The sequence below is a fragment of the Neophocaena asiaeorientalis genome, unplaced genomic scaffold, assembly GCF_003031525.2.
Source record: "Neophocaena asiaeorientalis asiaeorientalis breed wild unplaced genomic scaffold, Neophocaena_asiaeorientalis_V1.1 scaffold165, whole genome shotgun sequence".
NCBI lineage: Eukaryota > Metazoa > Chordata > Mammalia > Artiodactyla > Phocoenidae > Neophocaena > Neophocaena asiaeorientalis.
In genome coordinates this window covers 2094046-2117360 of record NW_020173918.1, presented here as the reverse complement: position 1 = coordinate 2117360, position 23315 = coordinate 2094046, and the positions used below count along the sequence as shown (strand labels likewise).

The following is a 23315-nucleotide window of genomic DNA, read 5'->3' as shown; positions in this document are numbered from 1 at the left end:
TATATAGGAATGCCAGAGATTTCTGTGCATTAATTTTGTATCCTGCTACTTTACCAAATTCATTAATTAGTTCTAGTAGTTTTCTGGTGACATCATTAGGGTTCACTATGTATAGTATCAGTTCATCTGCAAACAGTGACAACTTTACTTCTTCTTTTCCGATTTGGATTCCTTTTATTTCTTTTTCTTCTCTGACTGCAGTTGCTAAAACTTCCAAAACTGTGTTGAATAATAGTGATGAGAGTGCACAACCTTGTCTTGTTCCTGATCTTAGTGGAAATGGTTTCAGATTTTCACCATTGAGAATGATGTTGGCTGTGGGTTTGCAATATATGGGCTTTATTATGTTGAGGTAAGTTCCCTCCAAGCCTAGTTTCTGGAGGGTTTTTTTTTTTTTTTATCATAAATGGGTGTTGGATTTTGTTGCAAGCTTTTTCTGCATCTTGAGATGATCACATGGTTTTTCTCCTTCACTTTGTTAATATGATTTATCACATTGATTGATTTTCATATATTGAAGAATCCTTGCATTCCTGGGATAGATCCCATTTGATCCTGGTCTATCCTTTTAATGTGCTGTTGGATTCTGTTTGCTAGTATTTTGTTGAGGATTTTTGCATCTATGTTCATCAGTGATATTGGCCTGTAGTTTTCTTTCTTTGTGATATCTTTGTCTGGTTTTGGTATCAGGGTTATGGTGGCCTCGTAGAATGAGTTTGGGAGTGTTCCTCCCTCTGCGATATTTTGGAAGAGTTTGAGAAGGACAGTTGTTATCTCTTCTTTAAATGTTTGATAGAATTCAGCTGTGAAGCCATCTGGTCCTGGGCTTTTGTTTGTTCGAAGATTTTTAATCACAATCTCAATTTCAGTGCTTGTGATTCGTCTGTTTATATTTACTATTTCTTCCTGGTTCAGTCTCAGAAGGTTGTGCTTTTCTAAGAAGTTGCCCATTTCTCCCAGGTTTCCAATTTATTGGCATATAGTTGCTTGTAGTAATCTCTCATGGTCCTTTGTATATCTGCAGTGTCAGTTGTTACTTCTCCATTTTCATTTCTAATTCTATTGATTTGAGTCTTCTCCCTTTTTTTCTTGATGAGTCTGGCTAATGGTTTATCAAGTTTTTTTTTTATCTTCTCAAAGAACCAGCTTTTAGTTTTATTGATCTTTGCTATTGTTTCCTTCAAGTCTTTTTCATTTATTTCTGATCTGATCTTTATGATTTCTTTCCTTCTGCTAACTTTGGAGTTTTTTTGTTCTTCTTTCTCTAATTGCTTTAGGTGTAAGGTTAGGTTGTTTATTTGAGATGTTTCTTGTTTCTTGTTCTGATATGAGAATTGCTGCTCCAGCTTTCTTCTGATTTCCATTTGCATGGAATATCTTTTTCCATCCCCTCACTTTCAGTCTGTATGTGTCCCTAGGTCTGAACTGGTTCTCTTGTTGACAGCACATATACGGGGCTCGTTTTTGTATCCATTCAGCCAGTCTATGTCTTTTGGTTGGAGCATTTTATCCATTTACATTTAAGGTAATTATTGATACATACGTTCCTATGACCATTTTCTTAATTGTGTTGGGTTTGTTATTGTAGGTCTTTTCCTTCCCTTTTGTTTCCTGCCTAGTTGGGCAGGACCACATCTGGTTGTGTGTTTTGGGGTGTCTGTGAACTTACGATTTTAGGCAGCGTCTCTGCTAATGGGTTGGGTTTTGTTCCTGTCTTGCTAGTTGTTTGGCATAGGGTGTCCAGCACTGGAGGTTGCTGGTCGTTGAGTGGAGCTGGGTCTTAGCATTGAGATGGAGATCTCTGGGAGAGCTCCCACTGATTGATATTACATGGGGCCAGGAGGTCTCTGGTGGTCCAGTGTTCTGAACTCTGCTCTCCCACTTCAGTGTTCAGGCCTGATACCCAGCCAGAGCACCAAGACCCTGTCAGCCACACAGCATACCTCCTCACTGAGCCCAGGAATAGTTGATCTCTGCTAAGTGACCTGATGCGAGTTGTCCTGATGCCTCTCTTACCCAAACTCAGAGGCAGAGCACCACTTGGATGAGCATGGGAAGGAAAGTCACGCAGACCAAGCCCTGACCTTTGCTGCAGTCTTCACAGCAAGGCCTGGCACCTGGGCACGGCACTGCTGGTTCAGAAGCGGCTCATTTTAATACACTCTGGCCTAAAGTTACAGCTGGTTTCTAGAAAGGGGACAAAAAACACCACTCTCCCTAATGATTAATGATGGTGAGCATCTTTTCATTGCATATAGGTCATATTTATATCTTCTTCAAAAAAATGTTTATTCAAGTTTTGCCCATTTTTTAATTGGGTTGTTTGTCTTTTTGTTGTTGAGTTTATATATTCTATATATAAGACCCTTATCAGATATGTGACTTGCACATAGTTTCTCCCATTCGGAGGTTGTCTTTTCACTTTCTTGATAGTGTTCTTTGCCACACAAAAGTTTTTAATATTTATGAAGTCTACTTTATCAATTTTTTTTGTTGCTTATGCTTTTGGTGTTATATCTAAGAAACCATTGCCAAGTCTGAGGTTGTGAAGGATTTACCCCTATATTCTCTTCAAAGAATTTTATTATTTTAGCTCTTACATTTAGATCTTTGATCTATATTTATCTAGTTTAATTTTTGTAAATGGTGTGAACTAAAGGTCCAGATTCATTCTTTAGAATGTAGCTATCCAGTTATCCCAGGACAATTTGTTAAAAAGACTATCCTTTCCCCATTGAATGGTCTTGGTATGTTTGTCAAAAGTCAGTTGACCATAGACACTTTGGTTTATTTCTGGACTCAATTTGATTCCACTGGTCTATATATTTATCCTTATGCTAGTACAACTCTGTCTTGATTACTGTTGCTTTGTAGAGAGCTTTGAAGTGTGGGTCCTCCAACTTGGTTCTTCTTTTTCAAGAATGTTTTGGCTATTCTGGGTCCCTTGCAATTCTGTATTAATTTTGGAATCAGCTTGTCAATTTCCACAGAGAAATTGCTGGATTCTGATAGAAATTGCATTAAATCTATGGCTAATTTCAGGAGTTTTGCCATTTTAACAGAACTGAAGTCTTCCACTCCATGAACGTCGATTCTTTTCATTCATTTAAATCTTCTCTCACTTCTTTCAACAATGTTTTATACTTTTCAGAGTATAAGTCTTACATTTCTATTGTTAATTTTATTCCTAAATTTATTTTTTTATGCTACTTTAAATGAAATTAGTTTAATTTTTGGATTGTCCATTGCAAATATATAGAAATATGACTGATTTATGTATATCAATCTTGTATCCTGAAACCTTGCTGAACTCATATATTAGTTCAAATAGTTTTTTAGTGGTTCTTTACAATTTCTATATAGAAGTTTATGCCATCTGTGAATATAGTTTTATTTCTTCTCTTCCAGCCTACATGCCTTTTATTTCTTTTTCTTGCCTAGATGCCCTGCCTAGAACCTCTACTAGGATGTTGAATAGAAATGGCAAGAGTGGACATCCTTGTCTTGCTCTTGATCTTATAGGGAAAACACACATTTAAAAATTTTCTCAAAGCCTTTCTCTAACTCCACTCTGCTGAGGCTTTTACTTTTATGTAATCCTAAATTGTTTTAGAACTATATGATTTTTTAAAAATCACATCCTGAGCAATATCTGTGAGGTACCCTAACACCCCATGTTGGAATTTCATGTCTGTTATATATGGCCACCTACAGCAAGTCTTCAATGTAACATCATCATACACCCTATTACAGAATTAGTCACCGTAAATTTGGCCGGATACAGGCCATCCTAGAAAAGAGGAAACAGATAAATCTTTATTTCTTCCCATGGACTATGTGCACTTAAAGCAGTGACATGTTGGTGAGAGATGTCAACTTTTTTCTCAGTCTTGGGTGAAATACCTGTGTTGCATAGTATTTTCCCTCCTGTGGATAAAACGCATCATGGTTGCTTACGTTAAAGGAATGTTTATATTCAGCTAACATGTAGAAACACATGTGGGGGTACTTACCAGTAGTTATTAGCAACGTAAGTAACTGTTTCTACTGGGAAACCCAGAAACTGTCTGTTTGTATTCTTAAAGCAGTGACATGTTGGTGAGAGATGTCAACTTTTTTCTCAGTCTTGGGTGAAATACCTGTGTTGCATAGTATTTTCCCTCCGGTGGATAAAACACATCATGGTTGCTTACGTTAAAGGAATGTTTATATTCAGCTAACACGTAGAAACACATGTGGGAGTACTTACCAGTAGTTATTAGGCAACGTAAGTAACTGTTTCTACTGGGAAACCCAGAAAATGTCTATTTGTATGAATGGCATGTTTTAGTGTGCCTTCCTCATCACTGCCCCAGATAGGCTCCTGTACTGATACCCAAATTAAGCACCTTGGCCACTTCCCCTTTTTGGGTTTTGGAGAACATTACATCAGATGAGTTGATCTGGACACCTGCTAACCAGGTGAAGCTGGGTTTCAGTCCAGTTTTCCAGATAGCACTGTCCCAATTGCCACAGGTTTTGGTAGCTTGTTCTATGAAAGGACTGGGAATGTTTCTGAGCAGAACCAGAGTGTGTGGTTGGTGGAGGATCACAAAAAGAAGTTTCATTTTCATTTTCTTAGTAACAAATATTTACAAAGAATGGGAATTTGGTCAAGTACAAAAAGTGTGCCTTGTGAATGCTGCGGATAAAATGTATTCCTATTAGGGAGAGCAGCAACATCAAACTACCTGAGTCCCAAACCCCAGGAGTGTGCAGTGTTTTTACTTTCAGGATACAGCATAGGTATAGAGCAAATGGTGGATGGTTTCATACCACGTGCTTGGACCTAGCAAGATACTGGAATTGTTCAGACCTCTCACTCAGAGACTTTTGAGAGTAAAAACGGGTAAGGAGGATAAAATTGCACCGTTTTTATGTCAAGAGATGAGAAGTGTAACAAATGCCTAGGATAAACTAATTGGGACAAAGAAAACAATTTGAAAAAATATACTAAGCCAGACTATTCCTTCGAACTGTTGTAAAGCTTTCTTATATCCACTGGGTACCAGGACTCAGTGACATTTATGTGTGCTTTTTTCTTTCTCTACAAAACTTAGTGTAAAATAGAGCACTAGGAGAGCCTGGGTCTGAACTCCTTATTGAGGGGGAGAGGGGCCAGCACACAAGCTGGGACTGAGGGGCAGTCACCAGCCCAAGGAAGAAGATGGCATGGAGATTCCTAGGAGGCCAGTCCCCACCCCCAGCCCCTGCCACCATGCACACCCTGTGGGCATCCCTTTTGTCCATGTATTGTTTGTAACAAGTAACACATCTGAATTTTAAATTTGGGTTTATTTGTCTTCCACTCTGCATTAGTTGCCTTATAAATGATTGTTAAATAAACCGAAAAAAAGATAAAATTTTATTCTAAGAATTCTAAGGCTTTATGAAAGAGCCTTTCCATAATTTGCAACTCTCACTCCTCCATGTCCTAGGTGTATGGGCCAGTGGAAAATCTGAGATTTCTGTACTTTAAGGACAGCCCATTTTGGGGTAGAACTGTAAGTCAGGGGAATGTCCATGAGGGCAAACAGTGAACAACTAAGCACTGGCATCTAATTCGTCACTCGGTTTGCTCAGAAGCGGGTGCACCTCTACCTTTAGCCCAGTCCTGCACCTCTGCTTGGCCAAAGATGAGGTAGAAAAACAGGCCTGCTATGTTCACAGCAGCTGAAAGCAAGAAGACATTCCTCAACTGAACTCTGAGTCCTGGAGGCAGGAAACTACAAGTTATTAACAGTCTCCTAGTTCTTGTCCCTCCTGGTTCAGAAAGGCTTTGGCACCATATTCTACCGCCCTCATCCCCAACTCTGCCCCGCATTATATGTTCCTGGTTGTTTTTAGAATATGCAGGTACATTTCCGGTGCCCTGGCCTTTCCCTCTGCTGGAATATTCATCCCCTCAAGTAGTCATTTCTCTCACCCATGTACTTGCTTCCCATAAATATTACTTTTTCAATGAGACTTCCTCGGCCACCCTACTTAAAACTGAAATCCCACCCCCTCTTATGTGCCCTATTCTCCTCTCCGGCCCTACTCTTTTCTTAGCGCTTACCACCAATCACTATACCATGTTTTCCTTTAGTTTGTTAGTTTTCTATCGGTTTCTTTCCTACCGACTTCACAAGGGCAGGGACTTCTGTTGGTTTTATTCACTTAAACAGTACATGGCACATGCTAATGTTCATTGCATATATGTCAAATGAATGAAGAGATAAATGAGTGAGTGAGTGAGTAATAAGGGAAACAAGAGCAGTTTGAGAATTTCCGTTGTAAACAGTGTTAGTCAGTGGCTGGAAGAGAACTGAAGCTTCAAAAAAAAGGATTTGGTGTCAAAAAGAATACCCTTTGTTATTCTCCATTCATTTTCCTGGCTTACTGGTGGAAACCACAGGAAACTTAAGGAATGATAGTCATGTGAATGTCATATGTATGTTTCTTCACATAAAGTCTGTATCAGTCCGATTCTTATGAAATTGTCATCAGATGAATTTGTTTATTCTGACAACTTTAAATGCATCTCCCAGGATGGAAGGCTGTATGAATGTAAAAACACTATGTAAGCAATACTGGGCAGAGGAATTCCTGTACTAACCACTGATGAGCATACCTGTAATGTACAGGTTGCTCCTTCGCTCTGTCATTCACTCATCCACTCAGCATCTCATTCATTTGTTCTATAAATATTTGTTGGGTTCCTACATAGGGTGACCAACTCTTTCCAGATTGCCTGGAACTTTCAAGGTTTTAGTGTTGAAAGTCCCACATCCCAGGAAACCCCTCAGCCCCAGCCAATCAGAATGGTTGGCCATTCTATACTTCACAAGAAGGGTCATGATTCTTGCTAGAAAATGTGATGATTAGCATGAGAAACTCATTCTAAGAACTCATAAAGCATAAACTCATACAATAGAGCATTCTCCTTCACTCCATATCCTGAACATGTGGTAATTTTTCTGCATGAGCTGAGCCTAGGGTCAGAATGAGAGGCTGGATGATATTTCGAGGTGACTCTTGTAAATATCATAATCATCAGAACACTTGACCTTACCTGACTGATGAAAAATCCGGCAACTGTGGGAGAGATGGCTCCCGCTATGTAAGAAAAGATCTGTGATAGTCCCCTGTACCTGCGAGACAGAAAGTGTGAGAAAACAATATTCCTCTGTAAGCAAAGGGTTAATCTCAGCTGATCTGTTGCAACTCTGTGATCATCTCTGGGGATTGCTGGAGTTGTGCTGACCCTTAGTCAAATCTGAATGAAATGTACTGACTAGTGATGAGTATAATCCAGTGCTAGGATCTGGGATTTCCAAGGGGTAACCTGCACTAACTTGTCAACATTCATTATACAAAATGTACAGATTGATGGTTGGCAGCTGGTTTATATGTTCTCTTGTCTTCTGCTATGGAGCCTGATCTTTCAGCCTTGCTTTTAGGTATAAAAGACCTCCCATTGGATGAGACATTGGCTTCCCTGAGACCAAGGTATCTCCCATGTAATTTGGTGGTTCATTACCTGAAGATGAAATGTGTCCTATTGACTGTGAACGGTCCATGGATGGTCCCTGGGAGCTATATTTGGAAGTCTCAGTCATCTGGTATTTACCTATATCAGAGCTGAATGTTTCTCCTGCTATCCTGTATCCTCTACCTTTATTAAAGCCTTACATGAGCACGCCCTCTGAAGTTTACGAGTCCTTTCAGTGATCCAGCCCTGTGTAACTGCTGCATTCCCCAACAGAAAGAAATTGGTGTGAGTCTCCCACAGTTGAACTGTGAGTGTGGCCACTGACTTCTCCTGTTTTCATCTGGAAAAACTAAGTTCACAGAGGTTGGCTAGCTTTGGGTCCCTTCCAGGAATTATTTGGATGTACGGCTGGTGCTGAAATTTCCTGTGACCCATTGCATGTGTCACATTTTACCCATGTGTCAGAGCAGGTTTAGGGATGATCGCAGGTCTCTACCGAGGAGCAATATCCATGAAGTTGACAAGGGCTCCTGATTGGCTGAGGCTTTTGGTGGCAGAAGACAGTATCAAGAAGGCCATGGTGGCACTGAAGCTGGATCTGACCCAGAAAAGGGACACGAGGAACGCAGATGGGAGGAGAACCCCTGGGGCAAGAGAACAAACACAGTGAATAGGAAGCTCCCCTGAGCATCCCACATCCAGCCCCCCCCCCCATATCTACCTTGGTTCTTACCTATGGCAGTGAAGAGTTTCCTGATGGTATTGACTCTGAGGATTTTTCTGGAGAGGAGAAAATCTGCCAGTAGACCTCCATGGACAATGCAGATACAGGCAGAAACAAACGGCAGGGCTGACAGCATCCCACTCTGAGAACCAGAGCTCAGGTGAGGTGCATGCCTCACTACACCCACCATGACACAGATTGATCCCTGGGTGGATTGTCTACATCTATAGCTTTTCTTTTATATACACATCACCTTTAATATGAATTTCTGGAATAAGCCAATATAATTTTAGTGCCTGAGGAAAAATATGCATACAGTTCAATTTGAAAAAAAAACTGGACCAATGCTGTCTTCATATATAAGGATCATGTAGAAATAGATATTAAAAAGAACAAAATCCAGTAGAAAAATAGTCAAAGGATATGAATGGACCATTTACAGAAAAAGAAAAATAAGTGATTTCTAACATATTAAAAGGTATCCACCCTCATAATAGTAAAACTACTGTGAGATACCATTTTATCAAACGGCCAAAAGTGCAACAGTGTTTTGACATGATCTGTGGTGATGCCAGGGGGTATCAGGTACTTCCAAATATTATCAATGCCCAATGGAGGGCCATTTGACAATAAATATAAAAGTTTATAGAGGAGATAGATCAAGATAGTGGAGTAAGAGGACGTGGAGCTCACCTCACCCCATGAAACATCAAAAATACATCTACATGTGGAGCAATTCTCACTGAAAACAAACTGGAGACTGGCAGAAAGACTCTTACACAACCAAGTCTGTAAGAAAGTTTTGCATGTAATTGGGTAGGAAGGGAGAGAAGTGATCAGATCGGGACCTACACTCCTGGGAGGGTACACAGAAGAGGAGGGGGAATTACACAGGCTCAGAGATCCTCCCTGGGGAGTGAGTGGTGAGAACCACTGAGCACTACGCCCTAGGCTCTGGCACTAGGAGGACAAGTCTCCTTAGCTGATTCGAAAAACTGGGATTGATAGCAGGACTATGACAAACCAAGACTCCGCTCATGAAGAGCGTGCATGCACTGGCTTACTCCCAAAACAAAGGCAGAGGAAGCAGATTGAAACTGATAGGGACTCTGGCTGGTTTCCCACCACTGCCTAACGCACACCCCAGCTTGAGCAGAGCACCTGCTCCAGCCCCTCTTGCTCCCAGTGCAGCTCCACACTGGAGAGACGGCTGCCATGGCTGAGAGGAGTATGCAGTTGTGAGGGAAAGAGGTAGCTCAGACTTAGCACAGCATCTGGACATTGCTGGTGCCTATGAAGGCAGAAGATCAGGAGCTGTCCAGGACTCTGACTAGTGCCGGCACTACCACAGTCTGCACTCCAACCCATACAAAGCACCCACTCCAGCTCCTCTTGCTCCAGCACTGTTCCCCTCTGGGTGAGTGTGCATGTGCTGGGAGCGGGGAGAGCACACACTTAGAGGGAATGGAGCCAGATCAGACCAACCCTCAGGTCTTCTGACCCAGCATCGTGGAACCCACCCCGACCCTGATAGTGTGGTGTTGGCCACCAAACCGAGGAGAAGCCCTGGCTCACAACTGGCTCTTGCTCTAGCCCTTCTACTTCTAACCCTACCTCCTATCCTGGTGATAGCTGCTAGCACACCATTGGGGAAGAGTGACTTATGCTCAGTGTCAGATGTAGCTGTGCCACCAAAGACACTGGGCACATACAGACTGCACAGGGATGCTTCCATACAAGGACACACCTTCAATTCCAGGATAGCTAAATGTTTCACCTAATTTCATAGAGACAGAGAAAGTTAAGCAAAATGAAAAGATAGAGAAATTTAATTCAAAGGAAAGAACAAGAGAAAACCCCTGAAAAAACAAGTAATGAAACAGAAATAATGTACCAGATAAGAGTTCAAAGTATTAGTAATAAGAATGCTAACTAAATTAAAGAGTAGAGTGATAATTTTAATAAGGAAATAGAAAACATATAAAAGAGCCAGCCAGAACCAAAGAATACAATAACTGAAATGAAAAACACAATCAAAGGAATTAACAGCTGACTAGGTGATACAAAAGAATGCAAATGTGATCTGGAAGACAGAATAATGGAAATTGCCCAATCAGAGCTGCAAAAAGAAAAACAGAAGAGTTTAAGAGATCTCTAAGATAACATTAAGCAAACCATGATTTGCACTATAGGACTCCCAGAAAGAGAAGAGAGAGAGAGAGAGAGAGACAGGTCAAAAATGTATTTGATAAAATTATGGCTGAAAACTTCCCAAACCTGCAGAAAGAAACAGATATCCAGATACAGGAAGCACAGAGGGTCCCAAACGAGATGAACCTAAACAGACCTACACCAAGACATATCATAATTAAAGTGGAAAAATTAAAGATAAAAAGAATTCTAAAGGCAGCAAGAGAAAAACAGTCATATACAAGGGAACCCCCATAAGACTATCAACTGATTTTTCTGCAGAAACTTTGCAGGCCAGAGGTAGTGGCATGATATGTTTAAAGTGCCAAAAAGGAAAAACCTGCAACTAGGATACTCTACCCAACAAGATGATCATTTAGAATTGAAGGAGAGATAAAGAACTTCTCAGACAAGCAAAAACTAAGAGTTAATCAATACCAAACTTACCCAAAATGTAATGTTAAAGGGTCATCTCTAAGTGAAAAAGAAAGGCTACAACAAGAAGTAAGAATCTATAGGAAAGCAAAAATCCCACTAGTAAAAGAAAATAGACAGTAAAGACTGGATCAACCACTTAAATAGGCTAGCATGAAGATTAAAAGACAAAAAATTGTAAAATCAACTATAAATACAATTAACAGTGAAGGGATAAACATGAAGATGTAAAATATGACATCAAAACACAAAACATGGAGGAGGGGAGTAAAAAATGTAGATCTTTTACAATGTGTTTGAACTTAAATGACTACCAGTTTAAAACAAGTAGATATAAGTAAATATACATGAACCTCATAGTAACCACAAATTAGAAACCTACAATAGATACAAAAAAAATGAGAGAAAGGAACACAAGGATACCACTTAAAAAATCAAACCAGAAGGGAATAAACTAAAAGAAAAAGGAACAGAAAAGAACTATAAAAACAATCGGAAAACAAGAAACAAAATGACAATAAGGGCATACCTACCAATAATCACTTAAAATGTCAATGGACTAAATGCTCTAATCAAAAGACATAAGGTGGCTAATTGAATTAAAAAACAAGACCCATCTGTATGCTGCCCACAAAGACTCACTTCAGAGCTAAAAACACATACAGATTGAAAGTGAGGGGATGGAAAAAGACATTTCATGCAAATGGAAATGACAAAAAATTGGGGGTAGCAATACTCATATCAGACAAAATAGACTTTAAAACAGTTTATAACAAAAGACAAGGGCATTATATAATGATAAAGGAATCAATACAAGAAGATATAACACTTTCTAACATATATGGACCTAATATAGGAGCACCTAAATATATAAAGCAAATATTAACAGACATAAAGGGAGAAATTGACAATGATACAATAATAGTAGGAGACTTTAATACCTCACTTACATCAATGGACAGGTAATTCAGACAGAAAATCAATAAGGAAACAGTGGTCTTAAACGACACAACAGACCAGTTGGACGTACAGGACATTCCATCCAAAACCAGCAGAATACACATTCTTTTCAAGTGCACATGGAATGTTCTCCAGAATGGATCACATGCCAGGTTACAAAAGACGTTTCAACAAACTTAGAGGATAGCAATTATATCTGGCATTTGTTCCAACCACAATGGTATGAAACTAGAAATCAATTACAGGAAGAAAAATGGGAAAAACATGAACATGTGGAGACTAAAGAACATGCTACTTAAAAAAAAAAAAAGGGTCAGTGAAGACATCAAAGAGGACATAAGAAATACCTTGAGACAAATGAAAATGGAAACACAGTACTCCAAAATCTATGGGATGCAGCAAAAGCAGTTAGTTTATGGCAGAATAGGCCTTCCTCAAGAAACAAGAAAAATCTCAAACTCTGGTATTTGAAAGAGAACGCAAAAAGCCCAAAGTCAGCAGAAGCAAGGAAATAATAAAAATCAGAGAGGGGGCTTCCCTGGTGGCACAGTGGTTGAGAGTCCGCCTGCCGATGCAGGGGACGCGGGTTCGTGCCCCGGTCCGGGAGGATCCCACGTGCCGCGGAGCGGCTGGGCCCGTGAGCCACGGCCGCTGAGCCTGCGCGTCCGGAGCCTGTGCTCTGCAATGGGAGAGGCCACAACAGTGAGAGGCCCACGTACCGCAAAAAAAAAAAAAAAATCAGAGAGGAAATAAATAAAACATAGACCAAAAATAAATAAATAGCTATAGAAAAGATCAGTGAAACCAGGACTTGGTTTTCTGAAACAGTAAACAAACTTGATAAACCTTTAGCCAAGATCATCAAGAAGAAAAGAGAGAGGATCCAAATAAAATAAGAAATGAAAGAGGAAAAATACCACCCAATACCACAGAGATACAAAAAAAAAATCATAAGAGAATACTATGAACAGTTATATGTCAACAATTTGGACAACCTAGAAGAAATAGATAATTTCTAGAAACATACATGACTGAACCAAAAATAGCCACTCTGAACAGACCAATCACTGGTAGTGAAATTGAATTCATAATTTAAAATATAGCTCCCAGTAACAAAAGTCCCAGACCAAATGGCTTCACAGGGGAGTTCTACCAAACATTGAAGAAGAGCTCATACCTATCTTTCTCAAACTATTCCAAAAACTGGGAGAGCGGGGAATACTCCCAAATTCATTCTATGAGACCACCAGTACCCTATACCAAAATCAGACAAAGACACTACAAAAAAGAAAATTATAGGCCAATATCTCTGATGAATATAGAAGCAAATATCCTCAACAAAATATTAGCAAACCAAATTCAACAATATATAAAAAGGATCATACCCCCATGATAAAGTGATATATTCCAGGAAGGCAAGGATGGTTCAATGTTCACAAATCAATCAATGTGAGACATCATATTAACAAAAGGAACGATGAAAATCACATAATCATCTCAATAGATGCAGAAAAAAGCATGTGACAAAATTTAATATCCATTCATGATAAAAACTTCCATCAAAATTGGAACATGGGCTTCCCTGGTGGCGCAGGGGTTGAGAGTCCCCCTGCCGATGCAGGGGACACGGGTTCGTGCCCCGGTCCAGGAGGATCCCACATGCCGCGGAGCGGCTAGGCCCGTGAGCCATAGTCGCTGAGCCTGCGCATCCGGAGCCTGTGCTCCGCAACGGGAGAGGCCACAACAGTGAGAGGCCCGCATGATGCAAAAAAAAAAAAAAAAATTGGAACATAACATAATAAAGGCTGAGAAAACAGGGCAGATTGGGGACAGGAATGAGAGTAAGCTTTTTTACTCTTTTACCTTTTTATATATATATTTTTAATGTTGATCCCTGTTTTTATCAATTCAACTCCTAAATTAAATTGCCATTAAAGAAAATGCAAGGAAAGGAGGTCATTCTTTGTTGTATGTAACCCAAACAATGAAAAGGATTTCACTGTCAACTGGTCCGAGATGTTTATTTTACATATGAGTAAACATATGTTGAATAAGACTTCTAGGAGGAGAAAATAAAGAGAATTGAGGACAGGCAATACTTTTAAAAATATCGAATAGGACTCCTTCAGAATAGATGAAACATAAGATTTCTTAGATTCAAGAATTACAAAGAGTGTCAAGCCAAAGAAATGAAATGAAATTTACACCTAGACATATCATAAGGCTGCAGTATATGTATACTGCTTTTTGTATACTGCAGGATACAAAAAGCACAGGCCTTATTTATAATAATAGATACCATTAAAGGTCATTGACAAAAGGGGAGAAATCCATTTCAGTATGATATCAGACAGGGGAGAGGTGTTTTTTAAACTTATTCAAAATCATTTTAAAAAGACAAAATATAGGAAAATGGGTAAAGAGCAGGTAACTATCAGAAGAATAGATAAATACAGATGAAGAACTAACAGTGGGAAATGCAGTCTGCCTTACTATAAAGGAAGGCCATGGATATCAAAAGAACAATATCATACTATCTCTTACCCATCAACCTTCATAAATATTTAAAAGACTTTTATCACCAAGTTTAGGCAGAAGCGTGAGTAATAAATAAGCTGTTATTTATGGTGGTCAAACTGCATTCCTTCTACCTGATATCGCTGCTTCACGGTGTCTGCACAGCCACACAGAGTATGTCCCAAGACACTCCTTGTAGCAGCAATATTTGTAAAAGTAAAAAATCAGGGACAACTAATGATCATTAATATTTAAATAGTTAAGTAAAGTACATGTAAATTTTAGAATACAGCAGTCAAAAAGAATTAATTGGATCTATATTAAAAAGCATATAAAGACTTAACAGACATTAGGTGGAAAAAGTACATTGTAGAATAGTAAGTATAAGATAGTAAGTAAAACATACATATACATAATATTCCATTATGTAATTTATGTGTTATAAATGAATAGAAAATTTACAATGCTGAGAGAGTGACAGCTCTCATCTACATTGTCCTGAGCTCTGGTTTTAAAATTAAGTTGCATGAATCTGGTAACACGGGTCATCTGTATATAAGGGAATGCACAGGACCACTCCCTTGGGGAGGGATGGCCACAGGGGGATTTAATTCTATCTGTGGTGTTTAAATGTGTTACAGAAATAATGTATTTGTGAATTATTACTGTGATTAAAAAACACATTTACAATTGCAACAACAGAAAGCTGTCACAAAAACTGGGGTCACAATGTGTGGAATCTTTCATCCTGACACCTTCAGCAATTGTGTGCACCTGTGTACGTGTGCGGTAACGTGTCTAAGTGTAAATGGATGTTCAAGTAGCACTCTTCTGACTCCAATTTGATTGAACATATCCTATTCTGAGAGGAAAACAATACATGTTGCCTTCATTCGAAAACGATGGGAAAGACTGGAGAAGGAGGAGGCTGCTGAGCCCACTTCAAGGGCACAAACTGACTGAGATGAAGAAGCTGAGAGGGTTTCTCTAGAGGTAGTTGCTGGTACGCTCAGTCTTATTCACCCTGCCTTCATGAAAGAGGGGAAGTGGGTGCCGCCCCTCACCTCAAGTCAAACGATAGCTGCTGCCTGCAAAGGGGTCGCCCAGAGATTGACTTATGTCCCCTGGAGGTTGTGTGTGTGCATGCCAGTGTGTATGTGTGAGAGGGAGAAGGAGACTGATGAGTGACACAGGCCTTAGAATCTAAGGCCATGGGGCTGTGACTCTTGGCCTGAGGCTGCAGAGCAGAGAAGGGCCCACAGCACACCGAGAGGTCATGAGACCTCCCACAGCAGCAGGTGCAAAGACGCCTGGACAGAGACCTGCAGGTTCCTTCTGAACCAGATACGGATGATTCAGGAGAGGTCCGGTTTACAGCCTTTTAAAATCCTGCCCTAGAGAACTGTCTAGAGGGGCCACGTACCCCAAAAAAGGTGGGGTGGACTGCAGGATGCCCAGCAGGTGAGGGAGGAACAGTAAGCGCTGAGCAGTGGACACACATCACCTGTGACATGGGGGAGACTGATGGGTGTCCCCAGTGGCGAACTCTCCAAAAGATCAGCACTGAACATCCACCCAAGCCCAGAGAGCCCCAGTGCCAGATCACAAGAGTCCCAGTCAAAACCCACACTTCCTGCCTCTTATCCACCAACCCATATCTCCCTAACCGCCAGCCTTAGAAGGATCAGACGCCTCAGCTAGCAAGAGGGGCGAGGGGAGGAGCTGACAGAGAAGGGAATAAGAAGCCAAACCAAATCATCCACCACACCCCTCCCCAATCAGACCCAAGCTGGAGATGGGGAGAAGCTCTACTTTTAGATAAAATTTGGAGTTTTATGCTTTTCATCAGACTGCAGCTATTAATTATAACATGAGATTATTTGGAGGCTGAAAATAACCAATGGACTTTTCACTCTCTGAAAGTCATCAGAAAAGTTATGGGGCTGAGCAGATATAAAGGGAAGTGAGGGCAGGGCAGGAGTTGCTGGTAAAATAAAATTTCTAATTTCTCTCTATGGAGTACTACTTTTATTAACATAAGAGCAAGTATATATCTGATTCTTTGATGATTTGTTTTTAAGTATAAGTGCAAACATTGCATAATGTCTGTGCATGTCACAGCTACAGTTGGTAGTGGTTAACTAACAGAACAGTTGCCTAATTACGTCATTCAAAAGTACAGATGTTGGAGATCAAGGAGCCCTCCAGTCCACACTGAAATTCAGAAACAAACTGAAAGTTGAATTGAAATCCAAATCATTGTTCATTGGCAAAATAGAGTGGCTCTGCTAACTGAGAAGAAACCTGTCACAAGAAGGGACTGAATATCCCCCTGTATAAGTAATTTGCTTATCATGTCTGTCTACACCTTAGGGCAATTAGTTTAATTGACGGGGTTATTAGCAGTCACAGAACTGAAGACATAGCTTTCAGAGTAACATTTTCCCCCAAGGGTTACACCTATAAGGACTCTTCTCGTGTACCAGTGCCTAAGAGTTCACTGACCACTTGCTCCTTCATTGATTCAGTAAATATTTGTTGAGCCAATAAGTGGAATGTTCTGCTACCTTAGCCCTTTCTCTTGCATTTGTGACTGAAGGACTCCGTTCTCATTAAATTTCCTCTCTCTATACTTATTATTACAGAAGCACTTGCTAGTTTCTCTGGCAACCAGCAATAATGCCAGCATACTGTCCACACCAGCATCCCTTACCCTATACCGGCTTTGTCCCAACTTCTAGTGCCTTGTTAACTCCAGCAAAGTCTCCAGGAGGGGCACAAAATGAAAAGAAAGAGGAATGACATTTGCTATGAAGAAAATGAGAGTAGCGGTGACAGTGCCTTAGTAACTAGCATCTGGAGAAGAGAGCAACTACTTTGCCAAATCTAACTACTTTACCTGTTTGTGTGAGAAAGTTACATGTGAGCTGAAATGGGAATGATGAGAAAGGCAGCTCTGACCAGAGCATTCCAGGCAAAGGAACCAGCAAGTTTGTCCAGCGTAGCCAGTGCAGAGTGAGTGAGGAGGCTAATGGTGGGAGATGAGATCAAAATGGTGGTGAGGGCCACACCATGAAGGGTCCTATGGGGTGGATAAGGGGACTGGATTTCCCTTGGCTGCTGTGGGGTGCATGGTCTACAAGGCCCAAGACTAGGAACCAAGAAACTGGAGAAGAGGTTGTCGTAGTCACCTATTCAAGGGTTGATGTGTCTGGGCTAGGTTGTCGTGGTGCAGAAGAAAAGATTGGGAATTGTTTTGGAGCTAGACCCAAGAAGAATGGCTGATAAGGTGGATAGTGGGATGAGAAAAGAGGCGGGGGACGATTTTTGGAGACTTCTAGATTTATGGCTTGAGCAGATGAGTGAATGGTAGTGTGCTCAATGGAGGTGGGGGAATGAGCGAGAGGGGAGCAGGTTTCCAGAAAAAAAACAAGAGTTTCATTTTGGACATGTTGGGTTTGAGATGCCTGTTAGACCCAGAAGGGAAGATTGCCAAGTAGGCATTGTGTCTATGAGTTGGTAGCTTGGGACAGAGGGCCCAGGTAGAAATATAAATTTGAAATTCATCAGCCTTATTTATTTAGAGACCAGGTAAATGAGGAAGAACCAGCAAAGAAATTGGGCCATTCGTTCTTCTATCAATTTCCTGGCAGTTTCTCTGGCCAAGATTGTTTCTGTGTCTATGACCTTTGCATTAAGTATACCCTGCTCTTCCGCCATTGATTAGTTCACTGTAGAATGAGACTTTTCTCTAAGGTACCATGCAGAGTTATTAATAACTCAAATGTTATCTCTGTCTGGTCTCAGCACTGAGCATTTCTTCCATATAAGAACAGTTCATGGCTCTTATTCATAGCCCCAGAATAAAAGTTCTCTGCCCCAAACTCTTCACTCACTACCTACTTCCCAAAGCCATGTGGGATTTCATTTTGTTTTACTCTTCCCCCTACATAAATTAATTGGAAAGGTCTAGTCTGTTTTGATTATTTGATGTTTTAGCCCCAATGAAAATCTCCCTTTGCCAGAATATACACTTACTGTCTCACCATAGATGTGATCAATGTCTTCTTTTTTAATTAATGTGTCCCACAAAAACAAGCCCAGTTTAGGAATCTTAAGCTGGCCATCTAGCCTAATGCCAATAAATGGGTGATATTAACCCTAAAAAGCATAATTTAAAATTGTTGGTTTATCTCCAGGTCTCTGTAGCCATCCTTTTGGATAATTTTGTTCCCTGGAGTTCTGGGGCTCTGTTTTCTCTTAGGAAAAGGTGACATCTTCTCTCACTTCTCAGAATTATCTCAGGAAAGAAGAGGTCTCTTCCCCACTCCAACAATCTCTACCCCAAAACAGCAAATTAAGCTCCTCTCTATGGGAAAACCCATTCCCATCATCTCAAAAGCAGAATATTAAAGAGCGAAAGATTGAAGGCTAACCTGAGGGAGGTGCAGTGCAGGGTCCTCATTCCATTCAAATAAATTTCTCTAAATGTCTCCAAATTTCCTAGTCTTCAGGAGGTAAATGATTACCCCAAACCTTTAGCATCTATGTTACCACAGGGGAGAATTCTATTGGCTTAATGGTTTAATTTTTAACTTCACTTTCATTGTCTCCCTGACAAGTAGATCGAGCTCATTAAATCTTCCTCATGCTTCAAGCCCAGATGAGGCCAATGCCATCTTCCCTGATCTCCCATTTGGAATTGATGCCCCCTTCTTGTAGGAACCTGACAGCCCATGCTCCTTGTTTAAGCACTGCTACCTTATGGGGTCTCTCAGCGTTATTATATTCTTCATGAGGATGGGGTATGTCTTGTCCCTTTTTGGTCCTCTCCCCATTATCTTCCTGTTTAACAGAACTGGGCTCTCCACAGAGTGGAGACTTAATATATTTTGGTTAACTTGAATGATTTTTTTTTTTCGGTATGCGGGCCTCTCACTGTTGTGGCCCCGTTGCGGAACACAGGCTCTGGATGCGCAGGCTCAGTGACCATGGCTCACGGGCCCAGCCGCTCCGCGGCATGTGGGATCCTCCTGGACCGGGGCACGAACCCGTGTGCCCTGCATCGGCAGGCGGACCCTCAACCACTGTGCCACCAGGAAAGCCCAACTTGAATGATTTTTGTGGTTTTCTGATTATACCTATTTGCACAAAGGCCATTGAGTTTTCTGTGAAAATTGACACCCTGTGATTTTGCTCCCTTTTGTAGCAAAATATTTCATAAAACTCAGGCATGCTTGTCTGTTTCCTCACCTCCAATTCTCTCCCTCTCTTTAAGTTGAACTATAGTTGACTTACAATATTATATTAGTTTCAGGTGTACAACATAGTAATTCGATATTTTTCTAGATGATACTCCATATATAGTTATATTCTCTCTTGAGTCTACCAATAACAAGACAGCCCTTGGCAAAGCCATCACTGACCTCCATACTTGCAAATCCAGTGGTCACTTAGGCCTTATCCGTCTATACTTAACAGTTTTCGTCACTCACTCCTTCCTGTTTCCCTTGATTGCCACATGCCATTCAGGTTTGATTTTTCTCATGCCTTACTGGTTGCTCTTTCTGAATCCTTTTTGCTGAATCACCATCTTTTCCTTAACCTCTAATGTTGGTGTACCCAGAGCTCTGTTCTTGAACTTCTTCCCTATCTAAACTCACTCCCAAGGTGATCCCATGCAGTCTCCTTTCCTTACATGCCCTCACTCTGAGATCCAAACTTTCTTCAGCTGCCTTCACCTGTTGTGGAGGTTGGATTTCCACCAAGTGACACAAAACTACAGCAGCTCCTCTGCCATCCAGTGAGCTACACATGTGCCCTCTCCCAGAAGGTCTGGATCTCAGTCCTTGGTGCCCCTTATCTCTGCTAGTCCTCTGCTATTTAGAGTTACTTTAACTGCTTATTAGCCAGTCCCAAGTCCCAAGTCCTTACTCCAATTCCCTGAATTCATTCTTTATATTCAAGTTTCCCTCTTCAGATAACTGTTGGTTTCTCTCTCCTGATTGGATCTAGTGGTGTAACCATTGACTTATTTTTTGTGTATTTACTGAATGAATATTAAACCATTGGGATCATAGTATGTCCTTGTGTGCTATTTATTTAATGTTCTCACAGAGTTGACTTCTAACGTTTAACATAGGAAATAGGTCACTCTGAACAATTTTGAGCATGTTGTTTTCATTAGGTTTCATCATACTGTTATATTTTCTACATAAATAGAAATGAAGTGTATTTTTGCTCAATTTTTCTGGGGTTCAATTTTCTTTCTATATTTCCCAGAATTTCTTTCCCTCTTTTTGGGAAAAAGAAACCTGCAGCTGACACACACACACACACACACACACACACACACGCACACATGCACATGCAGACACACACGCAGAGGGATGGTGTATGTGCTTAATTCAAGGAACAATTGACTCTCATAAGTTTGATTATTCTTAGCTATCAAATTACGTCATTACTTCTAATCTTATGTTAATCCTCTTAGAAAGCTTTAGACTTTTCTTCACAGCATCACTGCACATTTTTGTTGTTTGTCCCAAATCTCTGTACCTTTTGATCATATGTGATAATTAGTAGGTGTATGGGTTACATTATTTTACCTCATAGCCTCATAGTTAAAAAGGAGCTTTTTTTTTTTTTACAGTAATGTATTTGGAATTCCATTTTCATTTCTTTCTTTGGATGTTTCTCTATACTCAATGCAATAAGTCAACTCCTTGGAAAATTCCTTGACTAATCTTCCTGAATATATCACAAAGTGTCATCAAATAATGATGGTGGTACAAAGATTTCTTGTTACATTTCTGACTCTCTGGGGAACAGTACTGATATTTCACCATCAAACATGATATTGGGCTTTAGGTTGAGATATACTTGGTCCATATGTTAAGAATCCTATTAGTCTTGTTTTACTAAGCACTTTTTTTTAATGTAAAATAAGTATTAATTATGCCCTTTTAGCAAATTTTGAATTTAACAGACTTTTTGGGGGATTTTGGGGGGTTTGTTTTTAGCACTGTCAGGGAGGAGGAAATTTCCCCCTACCCCTCTCAAGTTCTTTTGGCTAGTCTAATAATTAAATTGACACAAGAGAGATTAACAGGAGAGAAAAACACCAATTTAATTCGTACTCATTGGGGTTCTTATGGAAACCCCAAATGCTCAAAGCAGGCTGTTTATATATCATTTTTAGACAAAGAAACAATTATTTGTGAAGATTTAACAAAACAGAGGGACTTGTGCTTGGGGTAGCTGACTAACGAAGAGTAACAAAGTTTGTTTATACAGCTTTCTTAACCTTGAATTCCCTAACTCTGGTGGTATAGTCTACCCTCCTAGTACAGGGAGGGTATCTTTACATGAAAGATTTATTTTCCGCTTTCAGGGGGAAAGTAGAGGATCAGAGTGAATTTTTTTTTTTTTTGCAGTACGCAGGCCTCTCACTGTTGTGGCCTCTCCCGCTGCGGAGCACAGGCTCCGGACGTGCAGGCTCAGTGGCCATGGCTCACGGGCCTAGCTGCTCCGTGGCATGTGGGATCTTCCCGGACCGGGGCACGAACCCATGTCCCCTGCATCAGCAGGCAGACTCTCAACCACTGTGCCACCAGGGAAGCCCCCAGAGTGAATTTTTTAATCATTTTTTTTCCCACGGGCTGTTTCTCAAGTAACTTTAATTCAAAATAATCCATATGCTGTTTTCCATAGCGTTTGTACCAATTTACATTCCCGCCAGCAATACACTAAGGTTCCCTTTTCTCCACATCATTTGTAATTTGTGGTCTTTCTGATGACAGCCATTCTGACAGGTGTGAGGTGATATCTCATTGCCGTTTTGATTTGCATTTCCCTGATGGTTAGTTATGTTGAGCATCTTTTCATGTAAAAAAGAAACAGACTCACAGATATAGAGAACAAACTAGTGGTTACCAGTGGGGAGAGGGAAAGTTGGGGAGGAGCTTTAGGGGATTAAGAGGTACAAACTAATATGTATAAAATAAATAAGCTACAAGGATATTTGTACAGCACAGGGAATATAGCCAATATTCTATAACAACTTTAAATGGAGTATAATGTATAAAAATACTGAATCACTATCTTGTATACCTGAAACTAATATTGTAAATCAACTATACCTCAATTTAAAAAAATAATCAATATGCCATTGAGGCATATTTTGGGGCAGCCTGCCCTGGGCCCCAACAGCACAAATATTACATTTAATTTGCAAACAAAAACTAAAACCAGCTATAAAAATTTTTCAGAGGGGCTTCCCTGGTGGCGCAGTGGTTGAGAGTCAGACTGCAGATGCAGGGGACGCGGGTTCGTGCCCCGGTCCGGGAAGATCCCACATGCCGCGGAGCGGCTGGGCCCGTGAGCCATGGCCGCTGAGCCTGCGCGCCCGGAGCCTGTGCTCCGCAACGGGAGAGGCCACAACAGTGAGAGGCTCGCGTACCGCAAAAAAAAAAATTTCAGAAAATTGGGCAAATTTGAAAATAGACTAGGTATTAGGGAATATTGTTAATTTTCCTAGATATGAGAATGATACTGAGAATATCCTCTCTTAGGAGAGGCATACTGAAATTGAAGTTGCCATAATGTGTCAATGTGGGTGTTCATCATACTGTTCTTTCAAATATATATTTGGAAAATATAACAATAAATAGTTGAGAAAATTAATAAAGTAACATAAAAAGTGAATGACAGGGTTGGGAAGGAGATATTATTGAAAATAACATATTCAGGCTATATGTAATTTTTATGGTCTACTCCTATTTAAAATTTCTGTGTAAATTTTGTATGTTATATATACACAATTTTGTTTCCTGGAAAAAATAGACTAACTGCTATCAAGTCAATATTAAAATGACTGGTGTTAAAAAATATAGTACCCCTTTACTGAATAATGGGCTTCAGAAACTTGTATTGGAAGACAACAAAGTAAAGAAATTATTTTTTTTTTTTTTTTTT

At 40.3% G+C, this 23315-nt stretch overlaps 2 protein-coding genes across 7 annotated transcripts in view; one reads left to right on the top strand and one right to left on the bottom strand.

Moving 5' to 3' along the window:
- The window catches only part of SLC17A1 (solute carrier family 17 member 1), a 72697-nt gene extending 64983 nt beyond the window's left edge, over window positions 1-7714 (top strand). For 5 of the 6 annotated variants that reach the window (XM_024751977.1, XM_024751979.1, XM_024751980.1 and 2 more), the window contains one exon: window positions 7482-7714. The gene's annotated coding sequence lies outside the window, so the exon portion shown is untranslated. Of the gene's footprint in view, window positions 1-7469 lie in introns of all 6 variants that reach the window. The other variant, XM_024751978.1, reaches the window with a different exon arrangement.
- LOC112404116 (probable small intestine urate exporter) lies at window positions 5606-8427 on the bottom strand. The gene is made up of 4 exons (XM_024751947.1): window positions 8247-8427; window positions 8010-8157; window positions 7084-7172; window positions 5606-5742 (listed from the first exon to the last, which is right to left on the bottom strand). Exons 1-4 carry the CDS (start codon window positions 8425-8427, stop codon window positions 5606-5608), a joined length of 555 nt encoding a protein of 184 aa, XP_024607715.1.
- Between the last annotated feature and the right edge of the window lie 14888 nt (window positions 8428-23315).

What these genes read in the sequence shown, in the direction of transcription:
- LOC112404116 (XM_024751947.1), bottom strand. Translation starts at nt 8,427, where the DNA reads ATGGTGGGTGTAGTGAGGCATGCACCTCACCTGAGCTCTGGTTCTCAG. An exon ending in GAAACTCTTCACTGCCATAG is followed by an intron (nt 8,158 to 8,246) that starts GTAAGAACCAAG and finishes CTCTTGCCCCAG; the next exon opens with GGGTTCTCCTCCCATCTGCG. An exon ending in CATCAGTCAGGTAAGGTCAA is followed by an intron (nt 5,743 to 7,083) that starts GTGTTCTGATGA and finishes CAGGACTCAGAG; the next exon opens with TTCAGTTGAGGAATGTCTTC.